At 37.1% G+C, this 19,165-nt stretch overlaps 2 protein-coding genes across 5 annotated transcripts; both read right to left on the bottom strand.

The window, feature by feature from the left end:
- Window positions 1-351: 351 nt before the first annotated feature.
- LOC133669238 (uncharacterized) lies at window positions 352-6,116 on the bottom strand. The gene is made up of 5 exons (XM_062089296.1): window positions 5,292-6,116; window positions 3,878-3,995; window positions 3,098-3,450; window positions 2,545-2,643; window positions 352-2,338 (listed from the first exon to the last, which is right to left on the bottom strand). The coding sequence occupies exons 1-5, from the start codon at window positions 5,990-5,992 to the stop codon at window positions 724-726; spliced, it is 2,886 nt and encodes a 961-aa protein (XP_061945280.1). The 5' UTR covers window positions 5,993-6,116; the 3' UTR covers window positions 352-723.
- A 629-nt stretch (window positions 6,117-6,745) lies between these two features.
- Window positions 6,746-18,796, bottom strand: LOC133669236 (DNA polymerase zeta catalytic subunit). Of its 4 annotated transcripts, none has more exons than XM_062089292.1 (24): window positions 18,577-18,796; window positions 18,401-18,483; window positions 18,124-18,181; window positions 17,987-18,036; window positions 17,772-17,884; window positions 17,635-17,677; window positions 17,486-17,554; window positions 17,083-17,238; window positions 16,806-16,977; window positions 16,629-16,723; window positions 16,135-16,536; window positions 13,955-15,545; window positions 13,475-13,690; window positions 13,335-13,385; window positions 12,915-13,258; window positions 12,571-12,713; window positions 11,532-12,123; window positions 11,302-11,448; window positions 10,423-10,698; window positions 9,824-9,931; window positions 9,132-9,337; window positions 8,347-8,650; window positions 7,433-8,050; window positions 6,746-7,182 (listed from the first exon to the last, which is right to left on the bottom strand). In XM_062089292.1, the coding sequence occupies exons 1-24, from the start codon at window positions 18,692-18,694 to the stop codon at window positions 7,009-7,011; spliced, it is 6,129 nt and encodes a 2,042-aa protein (XP_061945276.1). In that variant the 5' UTR covers window positions 18,695-18,796; the 3' UTR covers window positions 6,746-7,008. The 4 variants fall into 4 exon arrangements, with proteins under 4 accessions (XP_061945276.1, XP_061945277.1, XP_061945278.1 ...); XM_062089293.1 differs by having other exon boundaries at window positions 16,629-16,720; XM_062089294.1 differs by lacking the exon at window positions 9,824-9,931.
- Between the last annotated feature and the right edge of the window lie 369 nt (window positions 18,797-19,165).

The following is a 19,165-nucleotide window of genomic DNA, read 5'->3' as shown; positions in this document are numbered from 1 at the left end:
AATATTTTTTAATCACAATACCAAACCCGCCTAAATCTCGACTTCCTCCATAAACATACCAGCAAAGAATTATACCACCAGCGATTAAGTTGTGGGCTTGTTTTTAAACTAGATTGAAGGTTTATGGTTAAATTTGAATGATCCGACCAAACCCAAGCAAGGCCTTACTCCGAAACATCATTTTTGTTGTTCTTTTAAAAAAATAAGTAAACAACCTGTGTTATTTTTTTGAGTTGACACTTTACATGAATATCGAGATGCAATTTCTTGTTATCAAGCAAATAAAACAATATAGAAATTAGTAGTATATGCAACTATGAGATAAAAAATAAAAAAATAAAAAGAATCATATGCTAGGATGTAAAGACCAAAGCAGGTCATTGGTTTCCTTTTCTTTCCTTCTATTACCGACACTCAATCTCAAATTTGACAACAGTACGATGAAAAATATAAAAAAACAGGTGACCCACCAAATCTCACTTACAGGGTAAAGCAGCAAATATGGCATTATTCTTGAGGGTGGAGCAACTAGTGGCAGTCGGCGTATACAAAAGAAAGCAGCACTAGCACATTTGAAGATTTTTGCATTTTTCATCTCTGCTTTCCGATCACAGCCTTCCCAGGTAAAGTCAACATGACAACTTGATTTCACAGCTGCGAGCTATTAGCAGCAATACTAATCATGTTCTGAAACGGTACATGCTTGTCATTTGTAGCTCAAATTTACCTCTCAATAACACGTCGGCTATTTCTAAATTCACCAGGATCCTTGTCCATGTTGTATTCTTGCGACCTTCCTCCTTGCTGTTTTCTAAATCCTTCTCGTTTTGGTCCATTAAAATTCCGTGAATCACCACCTGCATTATCCATTTTCCACCCAGAACGGTCATTGCTTCGAAATCCTCTGCTTTTACCATGAGGACCTGGTGATGATCTATCGAAATCATCACTCCAAGACTTTCTTCTGTCACCACCTGCATCATCCATTTTCCACCTAGAACGGTCATTGCCTCGAAATCCTCTGTTTTTACCACCATGAGGACCTGGTGATGATCTATCAAAATCATCACTCCAAGACTTTCTTCTGTCACCACCTGCATCATCCATTTTCCACCCAGAATGGTCATTGCCTCGAAATCCTCTATTTTTACCATGAGGACCTGGTGATGATCTATCGAAATCATTACTCCAAGACTTTCTTCTGTCACCACCTGCATCATTCATTTTCCACCCAGAACGGTCATTGCCTTGAAATCCTCTATTTTTACCATGGGGACCAGGTGATGATCTATCAAAATTATCACCCCAAGACTTTCTTCTATCACCCATCTTACCATTCGTTCTCATCTCATTGTCTCTCACAAAGTCATTATCACAATCCCTAAAATTGCTATCTCTTCTACCAAATCCAGTTTTGTTACCTCCTGACTTATTTCTCCAGGAACGCCGATCATTGCCATCGGATTCTGAACCAGAAATGGAAGCATCTTCCCAATCAGAATTTCTCTCATTTCTTCTACCAGAACCCTTTGTTCTCTGTTTCCTCTGGCGGGAACCAAAATCATCATCCACATCAGAATCAAGCTCAAGTTCTTCGTCTGACCCAAAACTTAATCCCTTGGAAGGGCCCGTTGGACCTCTACCTCTATTTTTGTGTCTAACATCAGCAACATGACTGGATTTCCATTTCGGATGAACTGAGCGCTCTTCATCTGAATCAATACCCAGTTCGTTCCCATCAGAGCCAGAGAAAGTTGCTCTTTGACTCCTGGGCTTTGATGGCTTAACAGAAGGATTTGTCATGAGCCGGCTGCCCAAATTGTCATCAGAACCTCCATCGCCTTCCAATTCAGAAATCCCTTGATCAGAAAAATTGTTTTGAGAAGTCTTCCATGCAGGTTTATTATTTTGGGTATCTATTTCATAACTGTTAATATCATCTTCATCATCAAAATCATCAAACCCCCTTCCAAATCCGTCATGCCCAGGATCAGAATATTCTCTTTCATGGACCCTTGAAATCCTTCTGGTTCCATTTAAAGCGTCTGCATTCCGTCCAAAATCTCCTTCCTTAGCTTGACTCTCCAGAGGCGAGTCTTCAACCATTGATGCAGAATCTGCATGCTCAAAAGCAGCAACATCTGCCCCATCTGATTCATTGTCATCAAAGTCAAAATTCCAGGCATTTGAAACTTCTTGGCGGCTGACAATCTTCTCCGACCTTGTTCTGCTACCATATTGCCTTTCTTCCATTTTATTTTCCATAAATGCATCAGGTGGACGCTTGCAATCACAATGGAAACATGCCATGTTTCTCCTATAATTTAAGAAGTTACACCTGCCATAGCGAAGAGAAAAACACTTCAAAATTTTACCAACAAACTGCACAACACAGAAAATTTTACAAAGAAGCTGCATTGTTTTCTAGTATAGAAATGATACAGAATAAGCAGAGACTTATAACCACCACATGATTTGGAAATATGTGGCAACAAAGACAGTAAAGTGGGGAAATACACTAATGATTTGCAATGGAAGACTTACTCTGGGCATTCCCATTCCCCTGGAAGCAACTGTCTCTTGGGCCGCTTTGCATCACATTGTAAGCACACTGCATTCTTGGCAAAATTCATGAAGTCACACCTGAGAAAATATAGGCAGCATTCTTAGCAATAAAGCACTTAGACTATGACAATAATTGTATAGTTGAAAAAATTAGATAATGCTGGTTTTAAAACACAATTTACAACTTGTCTTTGTAGTTGAAACAACTAGCTAATTCTGTTCTTAAAACTCTTGAACTTGTCATGACAATTGCATTTAAGATCTTCCTGGCAAGAGTACCCCATGTAACTACAGATATTCCAAGGATGCACATAAGATTACCTAGGTTGAACCATAGATTGAGCCAAAAAAGGACAAAACATTCATAGGATTAACTAGAGAGCAGCAGAGAAAAAGAGTATGATAATTTTTCAGAAGTTTCAGAAAATGCCTCAGCGCACCCCTAGATTAGGCATCCGGCAGTCTCACATTAAGAACAAAAAAATATACAACTGCACATGAGGAAGTCATAAACTCATAAAGAGGAACATACTTGGGACACAGCCAATCCCCCCTTTTCATCTCAATGTCATCACGTCCAACTCGTTTCCTGGGAGGAGGAGGAGGTTGCTTCACTTTTGGTGGAGGCCTTTTAATCACTGGAGGGGGGAGATTTGGATCTATTGGAACTGCACCCAACTTTACAACCTCATGAAGTAACTTACGAACAACAGTTCTAACGGATTTTTGTTTCAGAAGAGACTTATTGGTTACCGATCCATTTATTGATTCAAAACCATGAGCTAAAAGAACCCTCATAAGGTCAATAGTCCGTGCCTCATCCTCTTTATTAGTTACTAGATATCCTCTTTCACATGAGCTCCTCAGACTGCAGTTACTACAGACCTGAAAAACAAAGGCAGTTGTCTTTAAAATAGCCATTGCTGAGCAATCATAAATTTATCGAAGTGCAAATGCATATTGGACTTTCTGGCACAACAACTATCTTTAACTTGAACACCCCGTCCAGCTTATAACATGTTTAGGAAGAACATTATCCTCTTCAAAGACAATAATATGAAAGCATATGAAAAGAACAGTTTACATATTCACTTCCAAGTTTAACAGGTAGAGGATGTGCCACATCCAAAAAACAGGGGCACATATACTATGAAGCCCCTGCAAACAATTGTATTGACAGATGAGATTCCAGGAAGGCAAAATTATAAGAGCATGTCACAAGATGTGATTCAAAAAAGAGCCACAAGAGATTATATATCACTATTTTAAAGTAGGAATAGGTAACTAAGAAGTCTAAGAAAGTATCACTTACATCCCCTTCATCAAGGTGGACATGCTTCCTCAAAAGCTTTGAAGAGAAGACAACCTTCTTGTCCACGCTTGGGCATCCATAGCCTACCAAAATTTGAATATCCTGTCTCGACAATGACCTGAAATCAATTCTTTCTCGTCACAAGTCAAGCAAAGTGACCATAACTAGAATAGAATTACTTGTAAAACATGAAGAATATAAGCCTAGATTAAAAATCTTGCACTTAAAACATGTATTTTAATGATAGGCATCACAAAATAAAATACAAATTTAAAACTTCTGTTGTTTCATACATCTAGGATGTAGGACACTGTTTACACTTGGAAAACACAGAATTGAACATATAGCCAAAAGCTTAGTTCAGCAAAGATTGAACTGTGACTATATTAGATTGTATAGTTCACAGAGCTCAATGCAGCCACAGCCACTTCTTCCATTCATAATTTGATGAACGTTAATACAGTTGAATTCACCACAGAACCCAAACCTACAAAGCCTGATTCCATGGTTGAATGAGCAAAAATTCTGGCAGAATTCAACACAGCCTCAAGCTAAAAAAGCTTATGCATTTTGAAAACAGCATTGGAAAACTTAAACATGAAAATCTGAAACCACATCAAACCACAAAAACATCTACTCACTCATATTTGTGTAATCCCACCAAATTGCATTTAGATGTATTCCATATCCCATTACACTTTTAACCAAAAAAATCGTATACATTACCAGACACAGAAAAAACTAAACCAAAAAATGCTCTTTCATTCAAGCAACCAAGTTAGAAACTTTTAGAACAAGAATATGAACTCTACCCACCAAACTCATGATATGAAACTGATCTTTAGCGAAATTAAGACAAGTAGTCAGTGAAGTCTTGAAATCCTCATAATCAATCCTCTAATCATTTTATTTCCGTAATAAGCATGCTAAATATATTAAAAAATAAAATAAATTCGTTGCTACACCTCTCAGATTCAGGAATACAATGTTACACTCAGTACTATTTCACTTTGAGAAAACAGAGAGATTGAAACAGCAAGCCAAAAAGCTTAGTTTAGTAAATATGGTACAGTGCATATATTAGAAGATCCTACAGGTTGTATTTTACAGTCCACAAAACCAATTCCAACCATTTTCTCTCATTCGTTCTTTGATAAAATAATTGTGGCAAGGAATTTAGCAAAGAGAAGCAGAGACCATACTGACCTCAAAGCTTCTAACAAATTAGTCAATCTGTACTGTACCACCAAATTGCATTTACAATCAAATATCCTATAACCCTCATAAAAACACTTCCAAGAAAAACTCGCATGCATTTCAACAGACAGAGAAAGAAGTAAGGTAAACAACGATTTTCATTCAATTTCCGCAATCAAGTAACCAACTTTAAAACAAGAACAGAAATTCCACAAACCTGAAGATATCAAACCGGTCTTTGCCAAAATTAAGACAAGCAGTCTGTACAGTTTTGTAATCATTAAAATCAATGCCAACACCATCACCATCACAATCATACCCAACCCCAGAAACATCAAGTCCCAAACTTTCTACCATATTGTCCGCAACTTTCCTTCTATGATCAAAATAATTCTGTTGCACCAATCTCTCCATCAACTCTATCCACTCTGGCCATGGATGCACCAACTCCACTTCCTTCCTCTTCAACTCTATCAGATCAGACTCTTCAAGATCAACGCTAGAATCACCATCATCACTTAGCCCAGATTCCAAATTTTCATTTTGAGAGAGAATCGTTTCTGGGTTTTGAGACCAAACAAGTTCTGGGTTTCGGGTAGTAATGGTTTCTGGGTTTTGCTCTTGCTGTTCTTGCTGTGGGGGGTCTTTGGATTGGCGCCAAGCACGGATTTTTTGGAGGGTTTGGTGTTTTTCAGCACGCTCACGTTCAATGGAATCAATTTGATCAAAGACAAAGCTTAATCGAGCTGAGAGAGGGCTGGGTTTTGGTTGCTCAGTGGAGGGGTTATCAGTTGTGGTGGTTGAGTAGGGTTTAAGGTAAAAGTTGTTAAAGAGGAGGAGAGAGAGTGGGGATTTAGGGTTTTGGGATGAGAGAGTCAGGCGTCTTAAGAGAAGGAGAGAGATTGGTGTCTGTGCCATTTCTAGGGAGAGAGAAGAGAGGTTAGAAGGTAGCAAAAACCTTCATTGGAACCGAGAGAGGAGATGAAGAAGACGAGAGAGCAAATCCTTCTTGAGTCATAAACCCTTTAGTTTAGGTCTTAAACCCTTTTGGGTTTTGTTGTGTCCTAAGTGCTCATGGGCCTAAACAGGTAAGTAGAAATTGAGAAAAATAAATTATAATTCTCAAGAAAAATAAATAAATACAAACACTATGATAAAAAATTGATAAGCCAGTATTTCTTTTTTCTCAGATGAGAAATTTAATGTGCTTAAAAGGATTCGGGGGCAGTTTTTTTTTTTTTGATTTTTTTTAACAACAATGCATCCTCAAAGCATGCTATTTTGTTTTTTTTTTTTCAGGATTGATTGTAACAATATATTCAATTTTAGAAGGAAACTTGCATTTTTTATTTTCACAATCATTTATATTTGTTTAACACTCTTATATAATTTTTATTAATTTTCAAGTTATTTTTATAGTTTGTATTTATTTTTAATCTCAATTATGATAGCCGGTTAAATTATTAAGAGTGTATTTGAAATTATAATAATAGTAACGTTTCTAAGTGTTTTTAATTTAGAAATACATCAAAATAATTTTATTTTTTAAAAATTATTTTTAACATCTGCAAATCAAAAAAAATCTAAAAACATAAAAGAAAAATTCATTTTAAACAAAATAAAATTCAACATTAAAAAAAACACTTAGAATAACCAGCACTAGTCATGAGGTTGAATCAATACCTTTAGAGTTTTACTACTTCTCTCTCCAATATTAATGTCTCCTTCCTCTCTCAAGTCATTATCATAATTTACTAACAGAAAATATGCTGAATTCTCTCTGAAACTTAAGTAATGGACATGAAGGATTCAATTGAGGAATGTTTGGTCAAAAGAGATCAACTCCACCAGCTTTAACGTGTAGATAGAAGACATGGGAAACATAAAAGGGCCTTCCTCCTGTGTTCAAGCAATACATGTACGAGAAACATGCATCAAAACCATTCAACCATACACTTAGGGTAGAAACCTTCATCTCCAGCAACAGCAGAGAGACCCTGTAGTTCTCTCTGAACTTTACGCCTCTCGTAGAACACTGAGCATGCGAGTGAGGTACACTTGATCCCGCTCTCCAAAAGCCAGTCCCCACCTCCACAATGTCGACATATCTGCAAGATAATCAACACTCTTTGAATCCAATGTGAACTCGGTTTAAATTGTTGCAACCCCATACTTTAATCCAATAAGCACCGAAGTTATGAGAAGGCTAGAATAGAAAGATGAACAAACAGAGAGGCTGACTGAGTTAACTAGGTAACTTGAAATATGTCAAATCATGGAAGTCGATACATCACAAGTGTTGACTCCTATAATCCAAATATCAAATAGAATTCATGAGAGAATGACTGAAATTCTTACAGCAGCAAGGTGTTGCATCTCCTTCTCCAATTTGGAAGTCCTTCCAATCACAGCTGTTGCAGCAGCAATTTCCCTCTGTGAACACTTGTTGCATATATGTGCTGATGCTTGGACCAGCTCACCACACAGGACACAGTGTTTTGAAAGATAATAATAGTCTATTCTGGTTCTTTGAGGATTTGGAGCATATGAAGGGCGCTTAGCAAAAGCTTCCCGGGCTGGTCGGGGCATCTCTGAAAACCACTGGTTTAAGTCAGCACCAAGAAGTCCAAAAACCCGCTGCAAAGCTGGGATTATCTGCTTGGTGATGTAATATACATCATTTAATCTGAAAGGGGAATCAATGGCCAAGAGGTCCAATGGATCAACAACCATATCCACTAGTCGAGCGCCTGGCTCCCCGTGGATCACAACATAAGGCACTCGCTCTGCATAGCATGGCTCTGCCCGGGGATCAGCTCTCATTGCTTTTGTAGCTACAATTGCTGCTGGTGGGAGTGCTGAAGAAGCCCTTGTACTGTAGGTACCCAACCGAACTTCCTTTGCAAAAACAAAATCTTGAAGAGACACTCTTCCAGATAGAATCCGTGTCCATTGACGCTGCAAATATGTTTTAACCTGCAGAAGGACATGGAAAACTTTCCCTCAAAAAGCATAGATGGAAAATCCATAAAACTTCATAAGAGAAACTCTAGCCAGAACAAACATCGAGGGAGTCCTCATTGATATATAGTTCCACAACTGGCCATGTCATCTGGTAACTAAAGCCTTCATTTTTTCATCTTGAATGATGAACAAACCATTCACTATTATTTCCAACAAACCTATTTATGAAATCAATAGTTTGAAAGTAGATTTTCAGCATTTTAATCACATTGATTAAAAAGGGGGCAAAAGAACATATCAATTTCCACCTCAGAGATGTCTTCATGTTCAAAAAAGATTCTCAGCGACTGCTCCATTATCTTGGCAACAGCACCACAAGTATCTCTGCGAACTGTCTCAATACCTTTAGCATCAAACATAGGTTCAATCTGATCAGCACTCTCATAACTGTAACCAACATAGCGTTTCTTAGTAAGGAGGAAGCATGGATGATAGACTTTCTCCAATTTGAGAGTAACTGGATCTGGGTTAATTGCAGTTACAGCTGATGCTATTTCACGTCCAATTTGAAAAGATTCTTTGACACTGCGTCCCTTGAGGAGGACAAACATGCTGCATAAACCAAACCTCATACATGTAAGAGACACTGGACGAAGAGAACTAAACCTCAAGCTTGCTAGGCATTGAGCAAAATTTATTCCTTGAGAAGACATTTTCACAGCACTAGTCAGTAAACTCGCTGAGAAGAATGTGTGTGCATGTGTTTCTGAGTATATCAACCAAACATGTCTTTCCACAGATGCTGAAAAGAATGCCAGCAAACAGCATATGACCTTCCAAACACCTCAACTTGTGATCGGATTTTGTGAATAAAATTCCAAATAAAATAAATTACTTTTCAATTGGTGGAATTGGAAAAAAAAAATCAACTTCGGTAGTCTTTCTAATCTAACACTTTATGACCATGTCTTTTTTAATGTAAAATGTCATCCAAGCCGAACATCAAAAAGTTAACCTAACATTTTGAAAGAAGAACATTGTAAAACTTATTTGAGTTTGTATCACATGCTTTTAACTCCTAGATATCACATACCTATCAGTATCACCATATATCACTTTAGCCTTCCACTTTTCATTTGCATTTACCAAAGAAATAGCCTTTTCCAGTGTGCTTCGGCCACACTGAACAATACTGTCAGCAAGCTCTGCACAAGGCATGCGACCACTAAATCCAGCAGCTGTATAGCCATAGGTTACATTTGCGATCAGCTTCAAAGCAAGCTGTCTTGCATTAAATATCTGAAAGAACCAAAAATTAGTGTATTAAAGATCATATCCAAGCATAATCACATAAAATCAATTACATTACAACTGATGAAACAACTCATGTTTATTTATTCAAGAAGGATCGCGAACAAAATCATGCAGTAAGAAATTCCATGTAATTTATTATAGATCCATTGGAAAAGGATTTATTCACCAAGAGCATTTTAATCTGACAGATAAAATAAGACAGATGTTGAAGGGAGAAAAAAGTTAAAAGTACATATAGAGAAAGAGCACAAAATGATGCCTGTCACTTGTGTCCTTCAAAATGTTACACCTTACAGTTACCTTCAGTGTGATGTTATTTGCAAAAACTCCAGAATTCAGGGAATTTTAAACCATTTCAAACAAGAATTAGAAAAGCCATGCAAGTCAAGAAGTTGTTCATTTTATTATTTTTAGCCTGTACCTAAGAGCAGATTGATCAACTGACTAGAAATTATTTCAGTACAGCCATACCCTGTGAAGAACTTGTTGTGAGGGAGCCAACTTCTTCATTGCTTGTTTCAGCATTATTCGAGTTGACAATATTTCCTCTAATAAACGGGGCAGAACACCTTTTCGAGTCTGTGAATGGCATGGATGAGAGACAAATTATTCTTTCTTCTTTCTCTTCACTTATTTTGTTTATGGAAAAAAATGCACATCATTTACAAAAAGCATTTGAAAGAAAAGGGCAAGATTTATCTCAGAGCATCAAATGTAGAAAAAAAAGGGGATAAAACAAAATATAATCCCACTTGTGTTCTATGTGAACGGTCAAACAAAATCTTCTGTCACTAAAACTCATAGAAGAGTCATATTTAAACTACACAGTGAAGCAGTCCAAATCTCCACTAATTAGATGTTAAATCTTTCTACATACAATACATGAATAATAATTCCTCCAACTGTAGTTAAACTTAAGGCTGCAGCACAACCACATGACAACTTTCAGAGACCTTGTGTGGCTATAAAAAAGCCCACAAGAACCAAAGCCAGTTAGGGATATGCAGAAATACTGAATATTCCCAGCAAGTAAATTCAAAATTTACATAAGAAATAATTCAATGAATTACCTCTGAAGGCACATACATAGTGCCATTTGGAGTAAGCAGTATTTTATCTTTCAAATCTCGCAAAACACTTGGATCTGTTGAAAATGAACTAACCCCCAGTGTATTTGCCTTTGAAGGTGCAACATTTCCAAGACACGTACAAAAGCAAAGGTTGTATGCGATTATCATCGATGGATAAATAGACTGAAAATCCAAGACAACAACTGGATCTGCATAAAAACCAGATTCTGGCTCCATCACCAGAGGTAAACACTCCATTGCAGGTTGAGAAGCCACCTATATATAACCAAAGTTACAGTAAACATTTAGGCAAGCATAGCATCCAACAACGCAAAACACTAGTATGGGCCAACAAGGAAGAAAAGAAGAAAACATTATTCGATGTTTTAAAATCCACAAAACAGAAAATCAAGATCCTCGACATATATGTGATTAGGAATCTCAAAGGTAGCTAGCAACATAGTTTGATCAGGTCCTCAGGTTCAGAGTAAACTGGATAAAAAACATTGTAATTACGCTTCAACCAGTAAGTTTGTGAACATATAAAGATATCATATTTTGCAACTTCCATTGATGTTTGACTACAAAAATTACATAGTGCAGAAGTGTGGAGTCACATCAATGGAAAGCAGCTAGAAGAATTTGCCAGAATCTAGCAGCAGAACAAACAGGCCAAGTTTTCAAACTTGAAACTTAAAGACAGGCAATAACTCGATAAGCGGCATAATAATAAGAAAAGCAACACAGAAAACGTTTTGGCAAACCTTCCACAGAATTCTACAAAATCAAAGTGCCAAAACTTCTGTAAATGCATAACAGCAAGTAGATAGAACCTTGTTAGCAACATATGGTAGAAGGTCTTGTCAATTAAGCAATAACCTGTTGATTCCCGGGAGAAATGGCAAGATAGTTTTGTGTATGTGCCAATCTCAGAAACATAGATTCAACACGATACTGTGAACCTCGAGAAAGAACAGAAAAGAAGTCAATGCCAAATACACGAGCAAGTTCTGATGTTCGATTTATCTGCAAAAGCACTCACAAAGTTCACAAAGATGGCAAATGATAGAACAATCACACATGCAAACAATGAGTCCTTATAAATGTACCATGTCGAGTTGATTCATTATCTCAAGGTTCAATTTTGCTCTATCTATCGTATATTCAATGCATCTATATCTGGCTCGTCCAGGACCACTTGCAAACCATTTTGTCAACACTTTGTAAGGAATTGATGGTATTTTTCGCCTCAAAAGAGCTTCACCAACAGCTTCAACAGTATACATGTTAAGCTTTACTTCACCACGCATCAGTCGCCATACATTGAGGACAACTCTACCACCGACATGGACACCACTGGCATGAGTTCGGCCCCATTCATCCTCAATTACTGTATCTTCTACAAGGGCAGAATCAGTAATTAATGACTCTTTAAGCATAGTATCTAGTATTACCTTTCCTGAATTTTCTCTTTCTCCAACATCTATGTTGGCTTCCGATGGTGTCCGAGAGATATTATTAAGTAGGCCTATACCAAGATGTGCAGCCCTCTCAGCCAAAAAACCAAGAGAACCACCTTGTACATCCCAACCCATTAAAATATCTGGATCAAATGAAACAATAATCGCCATAAAATGACTAAACAAGCGCTTCTCCTCAGAGAAAACAAGCACACTACACCCAGATGTTCCATCATAACTCCTGCAAATACAAGAAGACAAGTACAAAAAGGTGATAAATACTCTTGTGCAGAAGATTTGTGGAAAAATAGAAATATAAGGATACAGAGTGTTGGTGATGTAGTTGAAAAAAAAGATCAGGCTCTAGAATTGCGGTAATTCACAATTGGTACCAACTTAAAACCTTGAACATACCATCAATTTGCAAAAAAGACAAATGAAGCAAAACAAATTAGAATAGTCTACGCTTTCTTTCTTTTTTTCACCAATCAGAAGATTTCAATCTTCATTTTTCACAACTCTGAAACTCAAACAATACTAGAGCATGTGATGTGAACCACTGCTTTTCTACTAATCATGCACTTCAAAAAACCATCAAGAATATTAGAGATAGAAAATACGCAACTTAACAAATATGAGGAAAACAAAATGGGCAGAGTAAATTTAAGTATGAGATTGAAATTCATACCTTTGGCAAGATTCACTTTTACTACATAAAAGCACATGAACTTCAACAGCAGAGTCACCATCATTCTGAAACGCAAGAACCACGACATTGATGGCATCAAACCGAGGATTTGGTCGGAGATCTCCTCTAGATTCTGCTTGAACCTGTAAGGAATGTTTCACTCCAATCACAAGGTACATTTTTAGCCAAAACACTAGATTGCATGATACAGCTTTTCACCATATTGGGAAAGTTTCAAGCCAACTTGTATGCCCAAGGTCATATAGGTGGAAGGAAATTTGAACACTTATAGAAACAAGAAAAACACCAATGTGGTAAAACCATACATGTATTGGTATCAATACCTCTATACTTAATGACGTCAGCTGTTGCCCGGCACCAACACTGGCAGAATCCCGAAACCCAATTTGACTAAGTGGAGTGAGCCTTGATGTCCTATCTGGGCCTGAAATTTGAGAGATATCCATGGGGCAATTGGTGCATGGATTGAGTTTCATGATATTTCCTTCACTCTGCAATTTTCTTTGAGCCTCATCACTAGAAAGGTGAGATTCTGCATTATCATTTATATTTGTTGCTTGTGGTGCTTGATCCAAGATAGGCATCAAATGAGCCACAGGAGTTGGTTCAGTTAAAACCTTATCGCAATGAATGGGTGACGAGCTTTGTGAACCAATCTCAGAAGATCCTGGAAAAAACAGTAGAGTCCTCAGTTAGAATTTTATTTTATTTTTTCTGGGCCCATGAAAAGCATTTAAATCTACCTTTCATAAGTAAAGGCTCTGCTGACACTGCATTGAGTTCTCTCAAAGCATCTGGAAATTCATAACTAAAAGTTTGAGAAGAAAACTATTCAAGTAATTAAAATTATCTGACATGTTCATTAGCAAATTCTAGATCATACCTTTATCATCACACAATAACCATCTGTGGACACTATCTACAGAGGGGGGTGAAAACACATGTGTCAAAAGGTACAAGACCGAACCATCGTTAAGATAGTGAGTTGGGACACCAATGATAGCTTCTTGTTGAGCATTGAAATCAATGTTTGAAGAGGACTTGATTTCCACTCCTTTCTTATCATGATAATCTCCATCAAAAAAAGGGAGATGTTCACCTAAAGCACTCCCATGAATAGAAAAAAGGTTGATCAGCAATAATTTCCGACAGACACTAATAAGACAGCATGCAAAAAACAAGAAATGTCAAAACAACCAAAAGCACAAACTTAATAGAATGCTAAGCTTGCTTAAAATCCCCTTTCAGTACTAGCCATAACTAATGGATCACTTTTAAACTAGACCACATGTACAAATTTTTTGTATGTGAAAAAGAGAGAGAGAGAAGCTAAATGTACTACCAAGGAAATTGAAAATGCAACCTGATGTCCTGTCTTTGTTTTCCACATTTGCAGAAGAGGGAAGAAATGATGGAGCAGGTGAAAATGAAACATTTTCAGATGCTCCATCTTTCCATTCTGCAGTGGGGGGCTTCTTGCAAAAGGTCATCCCAAGTAGGTCTATGGTTTCTCCTCCCATTTTGAAAGCCTCGGGCGCTGAGCTTCCAAGTATAGATAGACCAGAATCTCCTTCCTGGTTTGCAGCACAGTTCTCACTCTGCAGACCAGTGTCAACTGACATTCCCATGCCAATGAGATGCGTAGTTGGTATGTCATATAAATTCTGCAAGGAACTTCTGCCTTGATGAACATATTTGGGCTTATAACTATCTCTTGCAAACATATCATGATCAATAGGCAAAGCTGGTGAGCAGTTTGAACCAGCAGCTTCAGTTCTCTCTAATCTCTTATCAGCCAAAAGTATATGCTTAGACAAGTAATTATCAGGTAAGGAATCAAACTTGGAACTGACAGTAGAGGTTATGGGTTCTATAGAGGTTACACCTCCAAAATCAAACTCTTTGCCTTTGTTAATTTCACAGTCAACCATAGAAACCACAGCATCTTGCTTCGTGGGAGTGAAAGTGCATTGCAATTCTTCTCTCCTTGTGTCCGCTGAGAGAGGATTTGTAACAACTTGCATTGAGCTAGCACTGCTGGATGCAGGGGGTATGGCTTTAGGGGCACATGTCTCCAAAAACTCTGTTTGTTGGTTGTTAACTGATGGCCTAAAGTCCAGAGGTCCATAAACTCTTTTATCATTCTCATCATTAGGTAGTATATGTAAATCCAATTGTTTTGGAAAGAGAATATTGGATTCATCCTGTTCTCCTCCCAAATGAACATTTTTAACTCGAACAGATCCATCACCATGTTGAGCAGTTCGGCGGGACCGTTTTCTTCTCATCATATCACGCACTGAACATCCAACCAAAACACTTGCTTCACAAGCATTTTTATCTGCATTTAGTAAGGCATCGGAGCATTTTGCCTCTTCATTTCCAGTCATAACTGTTCCAGCATAGTTTTTACTTTCATCAACATGAAGATCAACAACTTTAGACCTGGCAACTTCTGGGTCATCATTCGCCTTTTGGTTTATAGAAAAAGGTAAAGAGCACCACAATGACCTATTCCTTTTCTGCTTATTACTGATGCAGCTGTCAGTAGTCGGTAATATCTGATCCTGTGAATACCCTTTACATTCACTTTTCGACTCTACCTTAAATGAACTTCCAGCTGATCCATAACAAGATGAGCGCAAAGTATCAGACTGGGGAACTTTTTTCTCTAATGAAGTTTGAGGACTATGATCAACAGAATGAGAAGCTTTCTCCTTAAAAACCTTAAAGTTAACTAAATCCTCAATTGAATCAAGAATATCCTGACACTCTTTTTGAGACTCACTCTCATAATCTATATTAGCTTTCTCCAGAACTTTATCAATGGTCGCTGCAGGTAAAAGGGGACTCAGAATTGTGTCACAAATAAGTTCATCATCAGAGTTTATATCTTCAGCAGCCTGGGAAGTGGCAAGCCACCTTAAAAGGCCCAAGGCTTCTTCATCTGCAACCTGAAAAACATGTTTTGGGAATACATTAAGTCCCTCTAGCATATACAGCATGAAATGAGAAGACAGAAGAATGAACTGGTTCGCCTCCATCATTAGTTATAATTCTTTGCTGTTCAGTAAGTTCTGAAATGATCATGTCCATTACTTCGGAAAACACAATATAAACACTATTTTCTGTGAGTTTAGCAGTCAAATTGCTCACTAGAAATTTTCATTGTTGAAATTGTTTTTCAGATTGTGGTAGCAGTTTAGCTTTCTATGACTATGAGTAATGCTACATGCTTGTCTAGTAACGATCTCCTTTAACAGTTATAAGACTTGAGCTTGCTAAAAAAAATAAATCATGATAATGATGACAACAAGAGATGATTATAAAGCAATGTCCGATATAGATACAACAAGTCAGCACTTACAAACATGGAATGAAACAACACCTAAGTGAAATCAAGAGGCATTCAATGTAACCTTAAGATCCCTCTGCCATTCAATTTCAAAACACCCTTGCAAGTCACACTGCAGTAAGTATAGGAAAGACACCAGGTAACATTGAAGAAAAGAAAATTATAGTTGGGAAGAAGATAAGAACTACCTTTGGATCCACTGTTCCAATTATTTCAGATGATAGTTTCAAACACAAATCCTTCATTTCCGTGGGTGTTGCATCCATCTCTTCACATACAGAACTTTGTGCTGAAGATTGAATAGTGTCTTGTTCTGCAGAGCACTTTAAAAATTCTTCATTGGCATTATCAGAATTGACATTTTCACGTTCAGCCAAATTTTCTCCATCAGTTGTAAAAGTCACTGTCGGCAAAACATTTATTTTACTTTCACTCAAAGGTAAATCGCCTTCTGTCTTGATACACAATTCAGAAAGTTTTCTCTCAAATTCAAGAGCATGTAACAGAGTTTTCAAAACATCCCCTGGAAGTGGTTTTCCTGGATCAGGCAGAATGGTAACCTCATTAATGCCAGTCCTTTCATGCTCTTCCTGTATCACCAGAGGGAAAAGTTTAAAAAGGAATATAGAAACAACATAAAAGTTCACATATTGCATATAAAACAGCAGCATATGGAACAAACCTCCCAAATGGGTATAAGTGATTGCACCATTTTCACATCTGAACGTGCTTGAGAGAGGGATGTATACATTTTACTTTGCTGATTAAGAATATCTGCTAACATACAAATGGTCAACGATTTTAGCAATGAAATCATAATTTAAATAGTTTCAGTGGCACAACAATGGAGCAAACAAACCATCAATGGTGGCATCTCCCTCAAGGTTACAAACGCTTTGACGTTTACAACGTTGCATGTCTTGGTCTGATGAAACATTGAATTCACTGGAAAATGGCCACATCCAACTGCTAGGAATAGTAGATGAGATCCAAACTGGGGAAACCAAACACTGACCACCACTTGAATCTGCCTAATGAAAATGATTCACAGCAACATAAAAAGTCTGAGAATGTGAATTACAGGGATACGTTCGCCAACATCTGAAGAATGTGCACAGAAAAGTCAAAAGAATGACCTGAAAATCAGCAGAAATGCAAGTTGATTCATCCATCTCTGGTCCATCTTGACGTTTATTACTAAATTTTCTTGGGGTAAAAGAATCTGGTACTGGATTACGGAACTTCATCTTCGATAAATGTAAATGACCCATTCCATACAAGTTATAGTCAACCTACAAGGAAGAGAAGCTTAGCAACTCACAAAGAACTCTTGCACATTACCTGGAATTAAGTGACATGGCAATTTTTTTTTTAAAAAAAAGGGATATTTTACAGTACACAATGGACCTTTTGCAAGCACAAAACCAATTACAGATTAAGAAATTCTGTCAATGAAACCAATATGCGTGTACATACACTTGACTTGAATACACACCTACCAAACATATAGCATAAGAATTGAATGGATATGAAATTTACCAGAAACTGGAGAATGAAAGGAATATGAGATTCATGAGGCTGCAAGCTTTTATCAAAAACTGCACCTGACTGGAAAAGATCACAGATATGAATATCAGCAAAAAAATCCCACTACAACTTAACATCCACGTCCGGTAGCAGAACTTTACCAGAAGAAGGTTAGCAGCACGAGAGACATCATGTGGATAATATCTAGAATTTATCAAGGAGCTCAGTACAGTAACTCCAAAGTACTATGGAAAGAAAGAACTACACCACAAATATGCACAACAAAACACTTGGATACAGGTATATCTTGACAAACAACTCCTCGTCTGAATGGTAACCATAAAACTTCTTGGCTCTCACAAGACTACAGCCATGCACATGCTGTCTTTTCGAACCCACATTTCCTTTAAGCTGCGCACTCAAATCAAAAACCTTCACATGAATCACATCATTTAAAAGTATCATCCATGTACATAAAAAACAGCATCAACAGCAAGATTTACTCTAGCAAACCTTCAATGCTTTCTCAAGAGCAAGCGAAATAGCATGTGTGTAAGCATCTCCTGCATAAATTCAACATCTTCAAGAATCACTTACACATTTATTGTAATGCACAAAGAAAAAAAAAATATTCCTATCGTAAATCATACCTTCCCGATTGCCATTAATCGGAATATCCAAACATGGTACATATAAATATGGAAAAGCCTACAAAATTTCAATAAACTAATTTAGCTCGAAGTCATCATAAAATAAAAAAACAAAACAAAACAAAACAAAAAAAATCCAAGAAGACAAGTAACAAGAAAAATCAGTCCAAAAGTCTTCAACTTTTACACGATAGTCAAATTCAAAATCCTTAATTTTGCCCATTAAAAAACTTAGTTACCAAATTAATAACAGGAAAAGTAAGTGATAAAATCTTACCCGATGAACATGCAAACAAGTCTTCTGACCAGCAGGTGTAGAGCCATAAACCCTAATTACTGGAACTTCATTCACTTTTCCGCCTTCAAGATTACATACAAATCAAAAAATTAGAGACCCTAGGTCTCTGAAATTAACAGAACAACAAGCCGTTTTTGGTGTACATTCTGTGTTACCTTGAAAACTACTGTAACAAATATCGACGCCAGGAATCGGAGGCGACATGTAGTGATCGATCGTTACGATTCGAAGGCTGAAGATTTTTGAAGAATCCGCAGGCTGTGAATCTGCCATTGATCTTCACTTAATTTACCAAATCTACCATTACAATTTTGAGAGAAGAAATGCAGAGCTTTGAATTCTGCAGTGATTTTTTTGTTTTTTGTTTTTAATTTGGCGCCAGGGTTTCCCTCTCTATAAATCATAGGAAATGTTACGGTGCTTTTAAGTTATATGAATTATTATGACATAGCAAATAACATTGCGAGAAAGGAGTATAAACATTACGAGATATGCAGTTATTTCGTGACTCTACTTTCGGTGTAATAACTAATAAGGAATGTGGTAGACGTGAAGGTACTGAAGCAAGACCAAGCTTCTCGTGTACTATTTTGTTTTGGTTTGACATTTGAGGACCTTTAACTTTGGTCTATTTGCATTTGAGTGCTTGGTTATTTTCTTATTTTGTTTTGATACCATACTTTATAGCATTATCATGTTATTAAGTCAATTTTCTTTTGTTAAAGTATTTTCTTAGGGAAGACT

Source organism: Populus nigra, chromosome 12, assembly GCF_951802175.1.
Source record: "Populus nigra chromosome 12, ddPopNigr1.1, whole genome shotgun sequence".
In the NCBI taxonomy this organism is placed as follows: Eukaryota; Viridiplantae; Streptophyta; class Magnoliopsida; order Malpighiales; family Salicaceae; genus Populus; species Populus nigra.
Note: the sequence above shows the minus strand (reverse complement) of the source record. Positions and strands in the feature narration are given on the sequence as shown.